Genomic DNA, 20,134 nt, shown 5'->3' with positions numbered 1-20,134 from the left:
TTTGTGTTTCTTGAGACCCCTCTATCCTTCCAAACATTGTGGATGTTCTAGCCATAGCGAGACGACGTTTTATTTCCTCTGAGCTTCCTCCAGTGTCAACAATCAATTAGTGCATTATGTTTCAGCAAAAGGAACACACAATTACGCCATGCTGCAGAATTAAAGAAAGCTCTCTAATTATTGTCTATCTTATAGGTAACCTATTCCGCAGAAGGTCGGATATTGATAATAATATTATTATACAAAAAGTGATATAAACAAGAAATATTTCTTACAAAAAACGCTGCTCGACATTATAAAATTAATCATTGTTCTTTCTCACATGCCCATTTAAAAATGGTAAATTTTGAACTTTAATGTACTGTGTGTGTGTGACCTCAGCCTGTTGGCATGCCACTGAATACCCTCTAGAGACAACGTGACTTCACGAAAATTCTTTGCGTCAACCAATCAAAGGGCGAGAATCCAAAATCGTTCAACCGTGAGCCCTCATAGACTCTCTTTTTCTAGAAGTTTTTTGGGTCCAGCAGTTGGGATCTATAAATTTACAAAGTCGCAAAACTGTCGACCTTAGATACTATAACTGCTGCTTGCTTTAGGTTATGAATGAGTAGTCCTCATGGGACGAAGCTGGCTAGAGCAACAGCGTGAAAAAATAGTTATAAAACCACTTGTTTGTTTCTGTTATCTATCACTTATGTGTAATATATCATAGAGTTGGTAATGTATGATACAGTCGTTTCTATAAAAAGAAAAAAACTATCCCCATGGTATGCCGACGTCAAAGGGATCAGGGTTTAGAACTTTAGTCCATCAATGAGGCAAAATGGGAGAGGAACAGAAAAAAGTTCTTTATTCGGTTCTATAAATAAAAAGTAGACCTACTACTACAGTGCCTAAAAGTGTGTGCGAGTAATTCATTTTAGCAATTGATGAGTATCTCCCAGGGAGGATAAAAAAGTTGATTTTTTTTCTATTTTGCTATTCTAGAACTGAACAAAAAAAATGAGTATCCGATGCAGTTGTTGAACCAATCTGGAGTGCGAAGACGTTTGCAAACAACTATAGCGTTGAATGTGTTCAACCCATTGACCAATTACGGACTCGACTCAACATCTTTTGTCCGTGGAAAGTTGTGATCTCAAACTATGACAAAATTAGAATATAGAATAACGAAGAGTCGGAAGAAGGGAAGAAGCCCAAAAAACACAATTTTTTAACGCGGCTCAAAGATATAATTTGTAATGAAAAAAGTGACATTCACTACGTTTAATAACGATGAAATGATTTGTTAAAATATAGTGTACAGTAAAGATGTTGTTAACACTGTTTTAATACCTTTTTGTGTGTTAAATTTATTGATAAGGATTTGGAATAAATAATTGTGTTCAATACGGTAATAAATAATAATGCTACACTAAAAAAATACACAATAATAATAATAATACAGGATATAAAATTCAACTGTCATTTATGATTATTGCTTATTGTCTCTACATATATTTACTTATTGTTTTTATTGTAATTTTTTTTTTTTTTACATTTTTTCCAATTTTTAATTGGACATCACATTTTAAAGCTTTGCTTATAGTGATGCCCGATTCAATCAATCAATATATAACTTTTTCTTATAACCATGTTCATTTGTAGACCGTTGCCAATATACAGTAATCTTCCTAAACACTATCTGCTACTTTTGATACTTACAATATTATGTATTCATCTTTTCCATTGATTGTAAACCAATCTAATAAAACTTTGTATTTATTCAGTATTTTATTATTTCTATATATTCTATTTATAACTTCTGTTTCCAATTATAGTCAATATAAACAATTAATTTTTATTTTTATCATTACTGTAAATATTCACTGTATATATTTTATAATTAATATTTATATTGGTTTTTTTTTGTACAAATCACTGTAAATATATGTATTATGGTTACCATTATAATATCAAAAAAATGTACGATTGATTGAATAAAGTTATATATATATATTATTACAAATACATTATTAAAGATTTTCCAGGATAGCCCATAAAGCTTATTAGTTTATTTCCATTAGAATCCTTTTATCAAAATAATGATTATAATAATTGATGATTAAAAATTAGTTTTTAAAATGAATTGCAGTGGTATGCATGTAAAGATAAACATATTTTTGATTAACAGGCCCTATGTATATAATAGTGATATATAATAGTGATAGGTCAGGAGATCACTACAACTGTACTTTGTATTCAAATAGACAAGAAGGTATTTATACTCATATATACCTCAAGTTTAGAGTTTTATTTGGGTTTTTTGTCTCTGAAATTCCTCATTTTGAGAGTATAAATTAAAGTGATATGTAATAATGCAGACAATCTTTCATTGGACTGCTGTCATCGCTGAAATGTAGCATCTTAAAAGGAGGTGTTCACACTCCATTTTTTTTTAGCAAACTTGATGAATGAATGTTACTACATTCTGTTCACTGTCTTTTTCCTCCTTAACGTATCTCTCAACCAGTTTCCATTTCCCTTCATTTTCCAATTTTGCCATGTCCCCTTCTAACTTTCCATCGGAGAATTGTGGAACAAGTCTCAACCAACGGGTTCGCATATTTATCAAAATATAGCCCCCTGATATAATTTAAAAACAAGGTTATTATTGTTTACCCCTCTTAAATTATGTATATAATAGATAAAATAAAAACTATGAACTTAGTTATTTCATGGTGAATTATTATTACTCTTACATTATGTAAACTATATTTATATGATAGTGTTTTTCACGGGAGAAAAAAGAGTGATAATATATAAATTTATACTGGTAATGTTTTGATATAATTTGCATGCAGTTGTTATAGAAAATGTTAAACAGAAGCTGATGGAATCATACCTGGTTTTACGACTCGAATAAATTCTGGAAGAACGTCCGATTCCAATTGGTTAAAAGCAAAAGCACCAACACAAATTATAGCATCATAGTTGTCTATTAAGAAAATAGATTTAAAAAGTTATATTCATTTGTACACATAAGGAGGCAACATATTTTAATATGTACTATGGCCAACCTCTATTCAGGGGACACTTTATTGGATCCAAATCTATCTCCATAACACTACCATATATTTTCTGCAGTGGGTTTATTGTTTTTGTTTTAAATAATTTTAAAAAATGGGTAGATTTCACTGATACTTACCATTGTTAATATTCAATTTGTTGTCACCTCCAAGCCATTGAACATATAGATTGTTGTAGATGTTCTTTTTACGAGCTACTTCTATACTTGTTGCACTGCCATCAACTGCATCAACGTTAGAGTAGCCAGAACCAGCTAGCTAGAAAAGCATTATGTACTATTATTGATGGTGACAAAAGTGATGATCAGCAATGGATATCCTGGATTGTGTAATAGGAAAGGGGTATTTTAATATGTATTTTATTATATTGTGGAAATAAATTAAAATTGAAATTGAAATAATGTTCTATCGTCTTACATAGTATTGGCACCCCTTGATTCTCCCGTCATACTTACCGCCTCACCTGCGAGGCCCGTGCCTGATGCAACATCAAAGATCCTGGCATCCTTCGATGCAACATATTTCTGAAGCAGATTTGCAATGAGAGAAGGACCAATATAACCCATAGATGTCACTGCCTAAAATATAAAGTTAGTCAAAGTAGGTGCTATAACATTGTATTTTTGTTTGTAAATCTCACTCTCTATATATATAGACACCTACAACAGAAAAGGTGCTCACTCACTTATCATAGTTGGGAGCCCATTCATCAAAATATTGTCCTAGTTTTTCCTTTGTGTCCATATCTTTTTGAATAGCAATAAACTCAACTGTCTTTTCTTTGGTCCAATCAGACTCGGCCATTGTCACTAACTATACGCTAAATAAATGATAAAGAAAAAGAATAAACAAGGGTTCTTCGGATCTGTTGCCGTAGTCGGCCATCATTTATGAAATAATTGATTAAAGAATCATAAACGTTTAATATATTAAGCGCATGCATGGCCGGGTCTCCATCAGTCAACCAGCCTGCCTAGTAGGTCTACCTTCCTACCATCACGGAGCTCTAATTCTAATATATAGCTCTATCTATCATGTTGAGGCTTACAATTTGTCAGTTATTTAGGCCTAAATACAAATAATATTAATAAGCAGGGAGCTCAATCAATGCATACCACCGGTGGTTACCCGTGGTTAAGAATAGGCCTACTATCATTAGGAAAATTACCGTACCTGCAAATACTAAAAATTATAATTAAATACTTCTAATTATGGTTTTGAATCCACTGTCCAGAGGTTACGGCCTGGCAGTTTGTTCCCACGCGTGCATCCGATCCAGGTCAGCAGCATTCAGTATAAATCCAGGTCAGCAGCTATAGGCGGCGGTGTTTTAGTTCGGTTACGACGTTAAAATAGTGAAGAAGTATATACATATCCCGATGCATATATCCACATTTTAATAATCTAATTTGAATTTCTAAAATAGAGATATAAATATATTATAAGGGCTAGTGTTGCCCGAAAGCTCTGCTAACTTTTCTGGCTGTTTTACTTTATCGTTTTGATAAAAAAAAAAAGCTAAATCAAAACGATAAAGTAAAACAGCCAGAAAAGTTAGCAGAGCTTTCGAGCAACACTAGCACTTCATCAGTGCAAGTGAAGGAATATATATATTATATCAAAACATAGATCAGCATGCCATAAACAATTTATTTATTTTTTATTTTAACAATATTTTATGAGGGTGGTCCATCCAGCATCAGCTGATCATTAGGGACCCTCAAACAATACAAACAGTAAATACAAAATAAACTATAAAAACACAAAATTTCAATTTAAAATGTATATGTGTATTGATCAAACAGGTTATGCAGGCTGTTCAAGAAGTGAACACATAATCTTCCAAGCCAAGATTATTAAATGTATGGTGGTAGTCTATGAAAAATTCCCCTCCTACAGTCGACACGGCTAAAAGGAATATGCAATAAATGTCTTCTATTACGTGTACGATACTATATTATAAAAATACCTAAATCTTTCTGTACATAAACCATCTCAATATCATGTCCATTCAAATTATAATTGAATAGCACAGGCCTTTTTTTAAGTGTTATAGATAAATATTTGCATTTATTAGCATTAAGTTTTAGCCCCCACTTCTCCGTCCATTCCACGAGACCATCCAGATCCTCCTGAAGTGAAAAAGCATTTATGTGAAGTTAAATAAATAATACTGTAGGCCTAGGTCTACAGTATTATTTATTTAATGAATTCTATCAAACTTTATTGATGACATCATATAACTACAGAGCTTTTTAGTGCATGTATAATGGTAATAATAATAATGAAATAATTCACACTGAACAAAAATATTTAAGATATATTTTATTTCTTTTTAGAAGAAAACATGAAAATGTATTATGTGAATAATTATCATATTCATCATATCGAATTCATAATAATCCCTTTTTGTCCAATATCACAAATTATATAATTTTTTTTTATACAGTAATAAAAAGCATTAACAAGTACAACGACAATGTACAAAATACACCTGCATAAAAATTTTAAATTGATGGTTTAGCAAAAGTAATTGATTTAAAATACCCTATATTAACATCTATCAGAAGCAATTAAAAGTTATATAGATAAAGGCATAAAACTATTTACTAATTATTATTTACTAAAACTATAATTCTCAAATCCCTATTTGTTCTGAGATTAGATGGTTCACCAAATTCTGCTGTATTTGTTTATATAAAATCCAACTTGTTTTGAAACCTAACTTTTAGGAAATCAAATACATTTTGCCAGGACCAAGGGGGTTCAGCTGCATTGGGACATGCAACTTTATAATAGAAATCTATGCTACTACCTGAAAACAGGCAATAGAAATTATTCATTTAACCCACTTTTAGCACCTATTATCAATATCAAAATATACTTATTATTGGTATGTAAATTAGTACACCTTGACATATGCCACCTATATTGTACAACAGAATTCACTCTAAATATTTTTAAGAACTTAAGGGGTAAAAAATAATCGATTTTTAACAGCTAGGTTAAAAAGACTACAGCGTAAATATACACAAACATCATCAGTGTCTTCGGAAGAGACAGGAGATTGTGGGGAGAATGACGCATCATCGGATGAAGCAGGGCTGAATAGGCCAGATGTCGCACTCAGAGCTTGAATATTCTTAATAACTAATGTTGAAATAAATTATTAATTTAGTGTAAATATTTAAGCAAGGTAGATAAAATTGTCAAAAGGTATGGTCATAAATATTTTGTTTGTTTTGTTTGGCTTACAAAATAACCAATTAAATAATTGAATAGCACACAATATATTGTATGGTTTGTCACACTAAATGAGCCACACTTCGGCTGGTATAAGCCAAACTAAAATATTTTATGCAAATACGAAGCTTAAAATTACAAAACTTAAACTCAACAACGTGATAAATCATCTAAACTGTTACTTGTGATTGGTTAACTTTCTTATATTCTTGCATTGCATCCAACTGGGAAACAATCCTATAGTGAATACTAACAACATGTATGTGAAATGGATTTTGTATTTACAGGATTAAACAAGATCGTAAATAAATGTATATATAGTATGTTCACTTGCACTGATGAAGGGCTAGTGTTGCCCGAAAGCTCTGCTAACTGTTTTACTTTATCATTTTGATTTAGCTTTTCGCTTTTTTGTGTATCTCCATTGAGATCCAGCCACAGCATTGTCATTTTTTTCAGTAATTTGCCTTTGGATTTATGTATATATATATATAAATCCAAAGGCAAATTACTGAAAAAATGACAATGCTGTGGGTATCAGTGGCTGGATCTCAATGGAGATACAAAAAAAAAAAGCGAAAAGCTAAATCAAAACGATAAAGTAAAACAGCCAGAAAAGTTAGCAGAGCATATATATATATACACACATTAGGCATAGAACATTAATTCTAAACAGCCCGGTGATATACTGAAATTTAATTAATTAATTTGTAACGATAAGATGAGGAAATCTGTGAGTATATATATATATATATATATATAAAATAAACCAAAATTGAATTGTAATTAAATCACACCTATTAATAGCTGAATTGTCTAGCTGTACAGATGTACAAATAAAAAATATAAATTAAAATGTCTTTGTTTTTGTTTGTGAACCCCTATACTTAACAGCGTTTTTTGCAAGCACATGCTTTTTTATCAAACCACTACGCCGTTAGTGTCAGTTTCCTTTTCCTCCACCACCACCTTTTCTAAATATTGCTTGTAAAATAACTAACTATTTATATATTTCCTCCATGGACAGATAATGCGTAACAGTTTCATAACAACGATTCAAGTGTTTGTTTAACCTCAGCAAAGACAGAGGGTTGTAAAAACAGGATAGATCGAGAAATAAAGAGTTGACGTTTACTAGAATCATAGCGCCATAGATGAATTGCATCACCTAAAAACAAATAATACAAAAAACGAATGTTACAATATATATATAAATCCAAAGGCAAATTACTGAAAATAATGACAATGCTGTGGGTATCAGTGGCTGGATCTCAATGGAGATACAAAATAAAATAACCAAAAAGCTGAAATCAAAATGATAAAGTAAAACAGTCAGAAAAATTAGCAGACCTTTCGGGGAACACTAGCCCCTAGTCCTTCATCAGTGACATCTTGATCATAGAAAATACTGATAAACGCTTTACTATATACATAGTATTCCCTCCGTATGAGTAAACATCAAAGTACTGTATATGATATCAATACAATGAATTGAATTTAAATTTAGTGTGTTTTATCATGGAGCTCCATGGTTTTATTATATGTACTTTTTCACTGTACATTACTAAGTAAATCACTATTCATTAACCTGTTGGATTACACTAGACCACTAAGAGCCAAATATAGTAGCCCTTTTATTAGGTGTTCTCCCTGCATAGACGTTGACCTTAGTGTTAAAACAGTGGCATAACGCAGAGGCCTGAGGGCCCTGGTTTAGGAACCCTAAGTGGCCCTCCAAATCTGTAGGCATCGGGTGTTTTTAGCCTTTTTTGACATATTTAAATGCCTGTTTTTCCAGATTTGCCAGTGAGTGCTCATAGCCATTAAAACATATATATATATTAATTTCGACATGAAAGTGTCTCATGACTACTGATCTCCCAAAGGAGAGAGTTATACAGTATGGGTATGTGGGATGTCACCCCCAATAGATTCATACTTCGTTTCCAAACAAGTATGATGGCATGAATTTGATTACCTTGCTGTGTACTTTGGTATGTACCATTTACATTTGCTGTAAAGAAACACTCATTACTAAGGCTGATCTGTTCAATATTCATCAGGTTAATCATTATGTCTTCTTGAACTGGTACAAACAGTGTTTCTCCCCTGGGAAGGAAGTCTTCGGAGTGGAACACATCTGTACCTCCTTTGATGAATAAAAATTGCTTACTTCCTACAAAATATTAAATAATAATATTACTTTAATTGCATTATTGGGACATAAGCAGACCACCATGAATAAACCAGTAACAAGTTGATTATTCTAGTCTCCAGCTTTTTGGGTATATTTCCAGCTTTTTGGGTATATTTCCAGCTTTTTGGGTATATTTCCAGCATTTCTTATCTTTTTTTATGCCCAGGGGTTGGAAGAGATGCAGTTCTCTCTCAAAATCAGAATATGTTTTAAAAAGTATGGAATCCTTTTTTTATACTATTCAAAAGATCATCATCAATATAATATATCATAATCACATGGATGAATAAATAATGACAAAGTTAATGGAATGAACATCTTATCTTAATGAGTACATGAAATTCAATGAAATGGCCCCATCTTATTTGAGTGACAGATTTATTTTTTTAAATAGCTGATAAAGTGCACAAGAAATTTGTTGAATAACAAATTAATGACACTGATATAAGGGGGAAAATGTTACATTCTGCAATAAATAAGGCATGGAGTAATTTTTGAACAATGTAAAAATTTGTCTTTCCACAATTTAAAAAACCAATTAAACAGTATGATTTATACCTTGTTTAGGTTATTAAATTGTAAACATAGAGATATGTTATCAGCTGTACTGTGATACTGAAAGTGTTAACATAAAATACTGAAATAAAAAATTAATAAAATTAATAATGGAATGAATTATCACTTTTAGTTCATGACAATTGAATATGATCAAGCATTAAACATAAGATACCTTTATATGTTGTTGCAGCATTTTTTTGCGGGCTTCTGCGTTTTGTTTCACCACCTTCCATTGCATCATCAAGACACCTTCGCTTGAGTTGATTCATTCCATTCCTGGCAGTAGCAGGAGAATGCATTGCAGAGCAAGAGGTACTGGAATGGTGGTGCATGGTGTTGGACAATCTGAGCACTGAGCTCTGAAACGGGTTGCCTGGTACTTGCATCACTTCTTCTGATATTGCTACTAAATGTAAACTGTGTGGTTCAATGACTTAAAGCACATTTATGAATCACCTTTATACTCTCAATCAACTGAATTGTGGGATATGTCTACAAAACAATGAAAAGGAAGTGTTCTATGATTACATGTTACACAAACAACATTTCTGTTATATGAAGTATGGCCAATCAATCAAAATTATGATGTGTATGGTGTACACAAGAATTGGTTTCTATCTATTTTTATCGTCATTAATGAATGTAATTAAAGTCGATCCTATTCTTGTATTGTATATTTCCATGGTGAGGGCACAATGAATGAATGATTGTAGTATGACCTTCTAATAATAACTTTTCTCATCACCAGTAACAATTCATAGATTAATCACAAGCCTCCTCAAGATTTTAGGTATTTTTAAATATAGCATATAGCGTTTGACTTGATTATGCATTGTTTAGAAACTTAGGATATTTAAGAATAATGAAACATTCTATTTAAAATAAGGTCCAAAAGGCTAGATATTTTCTACTATTACCAAAGATCGATAGCGCCGCTACACGCCACAAGATATATAACAGTCGCTAAAGCTCCTATCTATAACATTACACTCCCCTGTAAATTCATGGACGTTTGACAAAACAATGTACGATTTTGCCCAGACAACGATTTAAATGCATTGTGTCTGCTGAAATGACGTCCATGGGATTACGACTATCTCGCGCAGTTATCTATCTTGCAACGCGTAGAGGTGCTATACAATCTTGGCTATTAGTTTTAGTAAAATTTATTTAGAAAATTTTTGGAAAACAAATTTCGGGTCAGTATATGAAATATAATACTTTAATTGTATGATTGGAATTGAAAGTTTAAAAACAATATTGGGCAGGTTAGACCCCCCAAACAGATGGTTTCGTTGAGTCATTATCTGACCTGCACATATGACCATCAGACCATGCGAGGCTATCTGACAACAACAGGACACTGAGCTCGCATTGCCAAGATAGGAACTCATAACAGTCCTTTGATCTTTATGTCTAGCTGCGGCAAATACCAATTATACATATTCTCTGCAGTGCACAGAGTAGGGCTATGTCAATTATTAAGGTCGAAAGGGGCGTGGAACTGATTGTGTCGCAACCACAGATAAACCCTTTGATCTCTGAAACTCAGCATCCTGTTGTTAGATTGCCTTAATCAGAACATGGAGGTATATTAGATAGAGTAGTAGTAGTATAGTGTTTATGTAAGAATAAATAAATAAAAGTTAAAGTATGTTAGGGCCTACAGTTCAGTAGGCCCTTGGAACCAAACTTTGATGATGAGTTTAGTCTTTACTCTACTATTTATTTGGAATTTAGACTTAGCTAGGTAATATCATATCATCATAAATCATTATCAATTCAAAATTGACTTAACTAACACTAAAACATAACATCGACACAAAAAACAATACTAACCAAAACGAAAGCACATCATAGGACAGCACAACTCAAAATAAAAACAATAATTGTTGGAAAACCTCCAGGACAAAGTACGAATACGAATCATCCATGCATGTCGTCGAGTAGTCGGGGATCGCACTTGTTTGTATACGCATGCGCAGTTGATTGATGGGGTGGCGGCGGAGTGTACACATCATCTGAAAATACCATTCTAAAAATCTCCGTTTTCTTGTTATTTTATTCATTAAACATTCTGTAGAAAACCAAAAAATATTACAATGTCTGTGTCTGCCATATTCTTTTTAGATATGAAAGGAAAGGTAAGTAATTGATCGTATTAATAGGCATAGGCTAGGCCCACTAACCAAACCCTGTTGACTGTGTTGGTAGGAGACGTGAGTCGACGATGATGATACCCTGGGTGGGCTGTTGTACAGAGGGCGTGTACATACCCGTAGCTGACCTAGGCCTAGCTTCCATATGAATTTGATGAAAATAGTTAATATATATTAATGAACGATAAATATTAAAAGATGATATAATATTTTAAGTTAAAAATGTATTTTTTTATGTATCTTTATTATTAATTAATTATATTATCTCAGACTGTCTCAGTCAGAGACATATGATACTGATACTGATAGTAGGAGCCTTATTATTATTAATCGCCGTGGCTAAAGATACGGTACCGTATCCTAACTTCTGCTAAAGGTACGGTAAAATTGCATTACGTCATAATCAGTCAATAACAGTGGGGTGCTGGTACGTGTGTGACGTCATCATTTTTTCATATCGCGTCTAGAGAATGCCTATCGGCGGCGCCAGGCTGCATGGATGTGTGCGCTGATTCTGTGACTCAACCCCGGGGCTAGCCTAGACCTAGCAATGTTGAATCTAGAAGTTAAATATAACGGGCGATGATGTAGTAATAGAGCAAGTTCGTGTGGTTGGACGTTACATAAATCGTTTAAAATATGCACTCAATCTCAAATATTATTTCATTATACAACATACAGTAGTAGTATTATAATCTGATATGTTGATAGCCAAATTAGAAGTAAAGGAATTATAATTCAATGTTGGAAATTGTGTTGCGTCTAGTTCATTCGTCCATAGTTACTATATATATATATATTTTTTTCCAAATGGCCTATTTAGGCCTATATTTTTTATTAAACTTTGTTCACAGATGGTGACCATAAACAACAAGCAAATGCAGACAATAAAGGGGCCCTCAAATACTATGATTTAGACAGTAGCCCCAGGGCTGAGTCACAGAAATCTGTGCACACATGCAGCTGGCCCCAGCCTGGCACCGCTTTCCCTATACAAACAAACTCATATAATTAGGCTATAGGTTATAGTACGTAGTAAGTAGGCCTCTTTTGAAACGGTTTTCTGTATTCTAGAATTAAAATCAAACATGTTTTGGCTTTTCAGTAATAACAGACTAGGCTACATTTAGTTTTTGTCACACACGACGGCGATAATAGCGATAAATGAGGCAAAGAAAATGTTAAGCGGTTGATCACTGTTTTCGCGATATTAAAAAAAATCCAAAGTCCTTATACGATGACGTCACACACGTACCAGCACCCCATTGGCTGATTATGACGTAATGCAATTTTACTGTACCGTTAGCAAACGAAAGTTAGGATACGGTACCGTATCTTTAGCCACGGCGATTATTAATATAGGCCCTAGCCTAGGCCTAAAAATCACACTGGGCTAATTTACTATTATAATTATTAATAATAATAGGCTAGGCCTAGTATTTAAGTTAATTAGGAATAACAACTTAGTACTAAAGTAAGTCCAGTTTAAAACTAAATTAAAAACTTTTATTTATTTAATTTTAGGTTCTGATTTCCAGAAATTACAGAGGAGATGTAGATATGGGATGTATTGATAAATTCTTACCCCTTGTAATGGACATGGAGGAAGAAGGCCAGCTAATGCCAATAATACAACATGGCGAAAATACATTTATGTATATTAAACATTATAATGTCTACTGTATCCTTTAACATAGTTTATTCATTAAATATATTTTAACACACATTTTCCATTTTCTACCCAATTCACAAAATCAGCTCATTTAAATCACTGTTTTTTGGTAATCGTCATGAGTTTCAGATGCTCAAATGTTATTGCTCTCTGATGAGGTTTATTTATTGTATATTATTGATGACAAATATTTAAATGTCTACAATTTCTTAAATATTATTTACCTTCGCCAAGGAGGTATATGTAATCGGTCGCGTGTGTTTGTTTTGTTTGTTAGCAGGATTACTCAAAAAGTAATTACAAGATCTTTACCAAAATGAATGTACAGATAGATGTGGTCAAGGGCCATTCCATTAAATTTTGGGACCATTTGGGACCATGATCCCAATTCTGGACCACTTTTTAGTATACTTTTCAGACCTGCTAGTGTTAAAATATAGGACAGAATTTTTCAAAAGCCGGCGAGCATTCTTAAAGTAACAAGTAAACTGAAATTGCATTTTCTCGAGAACTACTTGTCCAAAAAGCTTCATTTTTGTACAAGAGGCAAGAGTTATAATTTGTGATTTGTAATTTTATAACATAATTTGATTTAATGTGCACCTTTTTTGATGTGAGTAGTTTAAAAAACCTATTTCTTTTCAAATTCACTTGTTTGATTTTCGCGTTGCTGTTCTGTTGTCAACTGAAGCTATTGTTATTTGAAAGGCTGGTTACATAACCATTACATCAAACTCGCATACACATGCTTGTAGTGAAATTAGCCTAAATCACAAACAGCATTAAGACACAAACAAATATATATATATTTTTTTTCCTGGAGGAATCTTATGTAGGAGAATTTTACAGTAGGCGGAGGTATGCACTCTCGGAGTGGCTTTCTAGTTACATATTTATTCAATCGATCACATTGGATTGGTCAAATTAACTGAGTCACTGGCTAAATAGACCAGAAAAGTCTAATCCGAACACTGGCTACAATTCCATCAGACAGGGATAAATTAACCAAGTCCAATGCTTACCGAACACTGCCTGACCGGTAGAACTTACCATGGTCTCAGTAATAGTAACCACGTCATCTATAAAGTCCAATCCGAATGCTCGTCTCAGGTGAATACGTGTCCTTCACCATGCCAGTCCACCATTGCTTTTAATGGTTACATTTTGGTAAAACCATGGGAAAACTTACTGTGTGTAATCAGTGTGAACAATGATCAAATTTACCAAAGTTACCTTGGTTAAAGTTACCTTGATTAAAGTGATCATTTTTCAGTTTGAACAAGGATTTAGTCTTTGAGTTTTTTTCTTAAATGTTTATTAGTGGTTGCAACAACAAGAAAGAATGCGAATGTTGCTCTTGTTTTCACTGTCCTTCACAAAATTGTTGAGGTAAGAATTTATAATCCATAAACATAACTAAATTAATTTCATTTTGTGGTTATGTCAAAGCATCATATCTCCGGACCATCCATGGAATAGACATTCTTTATCATTAATTCTATAAATCGATGACTAATTGAAAGTAGAAACGCTAGTAGACTAAACCATTCAGAAAGTTATCTCATACATTCTCTGTTTTATTTCAGGTATTTGTTGAGTATTTTAGGGAATTAGAAGAAGAAAGCATAAGAGATAATTTTGTACTAGTTTATGAACTTTTAGATGAACTCATTGATTTTGGCTATCCACAAACGACGGATAGTAAAATTCTACAAGAGTAAGTTTTTATATTTCAAAGTCATATTCAATATGTCAAAGTCATATTCATGTTGCGGAGCTGGTTAAGGTGCTTGCCTTCCAATCCCCAAGGTCCAGGGTTCAATTCTGACCTAGTGTCAGGGTTGTAACTCACTACTATTTCAACTCCACTCCCTAAGCCTCAAATGAGACTTGGTTTATAAGCATGATAAATTATAGAAGTTTATCCACCCTGTAATTGGCGAGTTTGTGCTGGCTGTTGGATGCATATGAAATAAAAAAATTAAAAAAAGTTATTACTCTTTGTTTCTTACATGATCACTTTTAAAATGTTTTTTACAATAGATTTATCACACAAGAAGGTCAGAAGTTAGAAGTAGCTCCCAAACCCCCTGCTGCAGTCACTAACGCTGTGTCATGGAGAAATGAAGGTGTTAAATACAGAAAGAACGAAGTGTTCTTAGATGTGGTTGAGTCTGTTAATCTTCTGGTAAAGTAAAATAAAGTTGTTATTTTAAATATTTGGGTAGGATTATACTCTGGCTTTTTCCGAAGAGTAGGTGGTTGCCCCAGTGTACTGGTTCATTCAGCCCCTGTCGTTGTGAACAGACAAATGAGCGCCGTTTGGTGTCAGAACTCGACACAAAAGCACCTTCATATCAGGGGAGAAGAAAGTTCTTGTATCATTCACACCTGTGTGATTCAGCACAGTTAAGCTGCAAGACACAGGTTATTCATATTGCATTGAAAAATTTTTTTATGCAAGAGTACTATAATGTATTTTGATTTTCATAGGTAAGTGCAACTGGTAATGTAATGCGAAGTGAGATTGTTGGCGCTGTCAAGATGCGAGTATTTCTTAGCGGTATGCCTGAGCTGCGTCTTGGTCTTAATGACAAAGTTCTATTTGAAGCCACTGGTCGTAAGTACTTTGTTACATCATGGAGGTACTCCATGGTTACATTAAATTTAAACTTTATAATAAATTGTGTATGTGTTTATATATTACAAAATATGATAATTAGTATTATCAATTCTTGAGATTATATTTTGTATTTATTATTGTATTAAAATGGAGTGAAATATATCACAGCTTCCTAAGTTGCTTTATTTGTTTTCTTCAAACACACCTTGATTGCCTTTACAATCTATTTTATATTATATTAAAACAGCGTTTTTAATTGTTTTTTTTTATTATATTCAATCATTCCTGTGTTGTACCGTATTGTCAAGGAATAGTTACTCATTCTGACATTAAAATGACCACAAAAAATATATATCTTACCCTAACTCATAGCACTGTATATGTTATCCTTTGTAATTTCTCATTGTTTTGTGCTTAATAAACTGCTGGTGTGGCATCATAGCTGGTACAGTAATATCCTTGTGACACTTATATTATGCTTTTATATTACTCCTTTGCTATGTCTAGGTTTAGAACCTGAGTTTCCAGTCAATTTTAAACATGTCCCTTCAGCTAGTATGTGTCATATTGTCATTTATGCATGTGCAAATGTTCTAACAGTGTTTGTGTTTTTCATTGAATGATATCTACATTATTAACTACTACATTTGTTTAGCCCAAAACATAATACTACTGTTAATTAATTGTTGTTTTTATTATTATTTTGTTTGATACTAGTACTGCATTTGTTGCCTTGTTTAACAGTTGTATATTTGTTTGCAACTTTTATTCAGTAGATGCTTTCAAATATTTCATTCCTGTTAGTTTTAGTTTGATCAGGGAGGTATATACCTCCCTGGGTTGATTATCACTAGAAAATAATAGTAAGTGTACATTAACAGCTATGTTCATAATCACTGAATTGTGACGTTACTTCAACTAAAAGTGTGATTGTTATGTTTGTTTCCTAGTCCAAGTCAGTTGGAATTTTTTATTCATATTTTTAGGTGATTTTGTGTTAATGACATTAATATGTAGTTATTTAAAAACTACTATTGGGGAAAATCTGAATTGAAAAAAGTGAGGGCACTATACATATTAATTCATTCATGCAATTTCTACTATAAATGCTAATGCTAAATTACAATGAAAAAAAACTTTGTGTAGGTAGGGCTTGGACAACTTAACCATATTTTAGCCCTTATAACTAATATAATCTTGTGTTATTTCATCCTCAGGAGGCAAGACAAAATCTGTAGAGTTAGAAGATGTGAAGTTTCATCAGTGTGTTAGGTTGTCAAGATTTGAAAATGATCGTACCATTTCATTCATACCTCCAGATGGTGAATTTGAGCTGATGTCATACAGACTCAATACACATGTAAATATATTTGACAGTTATAAAGTTCTTTTCAGAAAAAAAGGACTAGTAGAACCCCTGCTTCTTCATTTTTTTATTATTTTAGGATATTTAATGGAGCATTTTTGTGTGTAAAGCCCACATTGTATAATTAGGTGCTATTTAAGACTACCATCATTATTATTTGTGTACACCTATTTAGGGGACAACCCTATTAGGGGGAGAGACACTTTCCTATGAAATGAACGAGGTACAATATATGTTTAAAATACAGAAGACATTTTTTTGGGTCCAGAAAGTGTTCCCTTACATGGGTTGTACTGTGTATAAACTTCTGACTGCCATCTGTCATGGTTAATCTAAAGAAAAAGATTAATATAGTGTAGGTTCTCAGAGAACATAATTTATGTGTACAATATAATTTAATATTTTCTTATGTCAAACATGACAGTATTGTTTGTTTATTTATTACGGTATAAAAAACAGCACAGAGGCTGAAAAGGTTTGTTAACAATTAATATATAGAAAATACATACAATATTGCAAGTTATTGTTAGTTTATTTTATGAACATTCTTTAGGTTGATGAGCATTGCATAGCTTAAAATATGTTTATTTTTAGGTAAAACCTTTGATATGGATAGAATCTGTAATAGAGAGACATTCACATTCCCGTGTGGAGTACATGATCAAGGCCAAGTCTCAATTTAAACGACGTTCTACCGCAAACAATGTCGAGATAATCATTCCAGTACCAAGTGATGCTGACTCACCCAAATTCAAAACGTCAGTCGGATATGCTAAGTATGTCCCAGAAAGTAATGCTATCATTTGGAATATTAAATCCTTTGCTGTAAGTATTTGGTTATTTGTCCCCCCAACTATGTCCTTAGTTTTCTTTTATATATTTAGTCAATTTTCCAAAGATAAGCAAAGTCATTCACTATCCTAAAAGGTGGTAAAAAAAAATTCACAGATGAGAGGCCTGTTTTTGTTCCAAGATGTCCTGAGTTGTTAATGTGCTTTCATATATTGCTCTGGTATTAAACTGTAATCATAGTAATCAAATTGTGCGCAACTATGCTTTCTCCCAAGATTTCTCACAGTTCGTGTATGAAAACGTGTAATAAATCGGGAGATCAAACCTGGTTACAAGTTGTAACAATTCATGCAGGTGTATAAGATATATTAAACAAATCTTGAGAGTAGAGTTGTTTTTTTGTCATGAGAAAAATTCCTGACAAGATTTGAACCTGGAGATTGGTAGCCGAGCATCATAACCAACAAACATCATTTCTCTTTTTGATATCTTCATTTCTGTTACCTCATGCCTAATCTCCTCCATAATTTAATTTGTTAGGGTGGAAAGGAGTACTTAATGAGGGCGCACTTCAACTTGCCTAGTGTAGAGTCTGAGAGTACAGAAGGGAGGCCGCCAATTAGTGTTAAATTTGAGATTCCATACTTTACAACATCAGGTATCCAGGTATGTACTCTTCTATCATTTGCTGGTATAACCACATTTTTTGCTAATGTCATGTGCAATATTTGTATGCTCTAGTTTTTAGAGTTCACAAATAAAACCTAATACTCAGTGCAATGACAATTTGGTAGAAAGGTAATACAGTAGAACACTCCCTTTCAAATAATGCCAATTTCTGTTCAGGAAACGGTAACTGTAAGCGGAAAACAAAAATAAAAAATCTATGTAATTTCTTATGACCATTTAAACAGAACACGGACGGTTGGGCAGAAGTCTGCTCAGGATAGAAACAGATTATATTCTGGCCAATCAGTGACATGATTGATGTGGCATCATCTATCAACACGTGCGTCTGTCGATTCCAAGATGTCAATACCAGTCCCATAGTAGGCCTAGCCTAGTTTTGGAACTTCTTGTTATTCATAAATAAACAACTGCTGTAAAGCCCAACATTTTCGCGGCCCTAAATTTTCGCGATTTTACATTTTTAACTATTTCGCGACCTTTTATTTTCACTATTTAAGTTTCTTGTGTAATTTGTTGAACCAAATTGATGAATGTATTTCGCCTCTGTGATGAATTGAATAGCGTCGAGTAAAATTACAGAATACGCAATTGTAAATTATTTAGGGATGTACATAAATAAATGTTTTGGCTACCCAGTGTGAGGAGGAATTTCATAATTGTTTTTGAGCAAGGCACCGCAGGCCGAGTAGAGTAGGGCCTAGCTAGCATTTTCGGGCGGTTGCAATTTATTTTAATATTTTAATTACACCTGAACAAACAATATAAATTATAATCAGGGTTTGTAAATGTTTCAAAGAATACACAATTAAATAAATGGGACCACCTTTCTGTTACCACTTACAGTTACCACTCGTCTGTGTAAATTGGCCTTTAATAGAGGTTCTTTTGCGTTTTTTAAATCTAAACATAATGTTTCTTGAATTTTTTCAGGTGCGATACCTTAAGATTATTGAGAAGAGTGGCTACCAGGCTTTACCATGGGTTCGTTACATTACACAAAATGGAGATTATCAAGTGCGTGTACAGTAATGCCCTCACCATCATCTTGAATCTAGTAGCTTGAAATCTTTTTGCTTTTTTAAATATTAAATTGGACCATTAATATATTCCTTTTAATTTTTTGTTATTATGAATTGGAAATATTTACAAAATAGTAAAATACCCCTTTCACACTCCTAACCAGCCTATTTTTGGTACTGTATCTATAAGCACAGGCTGTAAGCCTAACTAAACATACACATGTGATACATATGTATCACTGCAGAATTTGTCTATATGTGAAGATACAGTACAGAGAATGGGGTCTAACAATCATGTGGTGTGAATAGCAAAAATAAAGAAACCTTTAAGGTAAGAATAAGTTGGCTGTATTTAAATTGCAACTCGCATTGTATTTTAGAATTATTTCCAAAGTGTAATTGTTAGTGAATAGGTGTTGTTGACTCTTTGGGATGTGGAAGTACTCCAGAAATACTGAAATTTCATAGTATTGAATGAAGGGTATTTTGTATATTGAGCACAACAGTAACTTTAAATTCACCTGTACTTTAAACTATGACATTTGAAAACCGCCCTGGGTGGGTATCTTGTCGAATGTTACTCATTTGGTTTTTCATTAATTCTTTCTGACATTCTAGTTTCCAAAAATAAACTGTAATTAAATTAAAAACAAAATGTTAAGTATAATATTCCAGTTTATATAGTATTTTGAGATAAGTCAGTGCAATATGCACTATATATACTACAGCACCTAGCTGCTATTA

The 20,134-nt window shown here is 32.9% G+C and overlaps 3 protein-coding genes across 3 annotated transcripts in view; 1 reads left to right on the top strand and 2 right to left on the bottom strand.

The window, feature by feature from the left end:
* Positions 1-9,944, bottom strand: part of LOC144845491 (uncharacterized) — a 36,734-nt gene extending 26,790 nt beyond the window's left edge. The window contains exons 1-3 of the mRNA XM_078702877.1: positions 9,242-9,944; positions 8,293-8,490; positions 7,322-7,482 (exon numbers count right to left, since the gene is read on the bottom strand). Coding sequence (XP_078559003.1) covers positions 7,358-7,482; positions 8,293-8,490; positions 9,242-9,455 — 537 coding nt within the window. The 5' untranslated portion in view covers positions 9,456-9,944 and the 3' untranslated portion in view covers positions 7,322-7,357. The remainder of the gene's footprint in view (positions 1-7,321; positions 7,483-8,292; positions 8,491-9,241) is intronic.
* LOC144845492 (methyltransferase-like protein 27) lies at positions 2,269-3,643 on the bottom strand. The gene is made up of 4 exons (XM_078702878.1): positions 3,527-3,643; positions 3,191-3,329; positions 2,888-2,980; positions 2,269-2,628 (listed from the first exon to the last, which is right to left on the bottom strand). The coding sequence occupies exons 1-4, from the start codon at positions 3,635-3,637 to the stop codon at positions 2,441-2,443; spliced, it is 531 nt and encodes a 176-aa protein (XP_078559004.1). The 5' UTR covers positions 3,638-3,643; the 3' UTR covers positions 2,269-2,440.
* A 1,125-nt stretch (positions 9,945-11,069) lies between the features above and the next one.
* On the top strand, positions 11,070-19,475 carry LOC144845457 (AP-1 complex subunit mu-1-like). Its single transcript, XM_078702814.1, has 10 exons — positions 11,070-11,213; positions 12,753-12,909; positions 14,222-14,289; positions 14,487-14,617; positions 14,944-15,088; positions 15,394-15,520; positions 16,741-16,883; positions 17,484-17,714; positions 18,222-18,347; positions 19,302-19,475. The coding sequence occupies exons 1-10, from the start codon at positions 11,172-11,174 to the stop codon at positions 19,398-19,400; spliced, it is 1,269 nt and encodes a 422-aa protein (XP_078558940.1). The 5' UTR covers positions 11,070-11,171; the 3' UTR covers positions 19,401-19,475.
* The last annotated feature ends 659 nt before the right edge of the window (positions 19,476-20,134 follow it).

This window comes from Antedon bifida, chromosome 6 (genome assembly GCF_963402885.1).
Source record: "Antedon bifida chromosome 6, ecAntBifi1.1, whole genome shotgun sequence".
In the NCBI taxonomy this organism is placed as follows: domain Eukaryota; kingdom Metazoa; phylum Echinodermata; class Crinoidea; order Comatulida; family Antedonidae; genus Antedon; species Antedon bifida.
The sequence above is the reverse complement of the archived record's forward strand: the minus strand, read 5'-3'. Positions and strand labels throughout refer to the sequence as shown.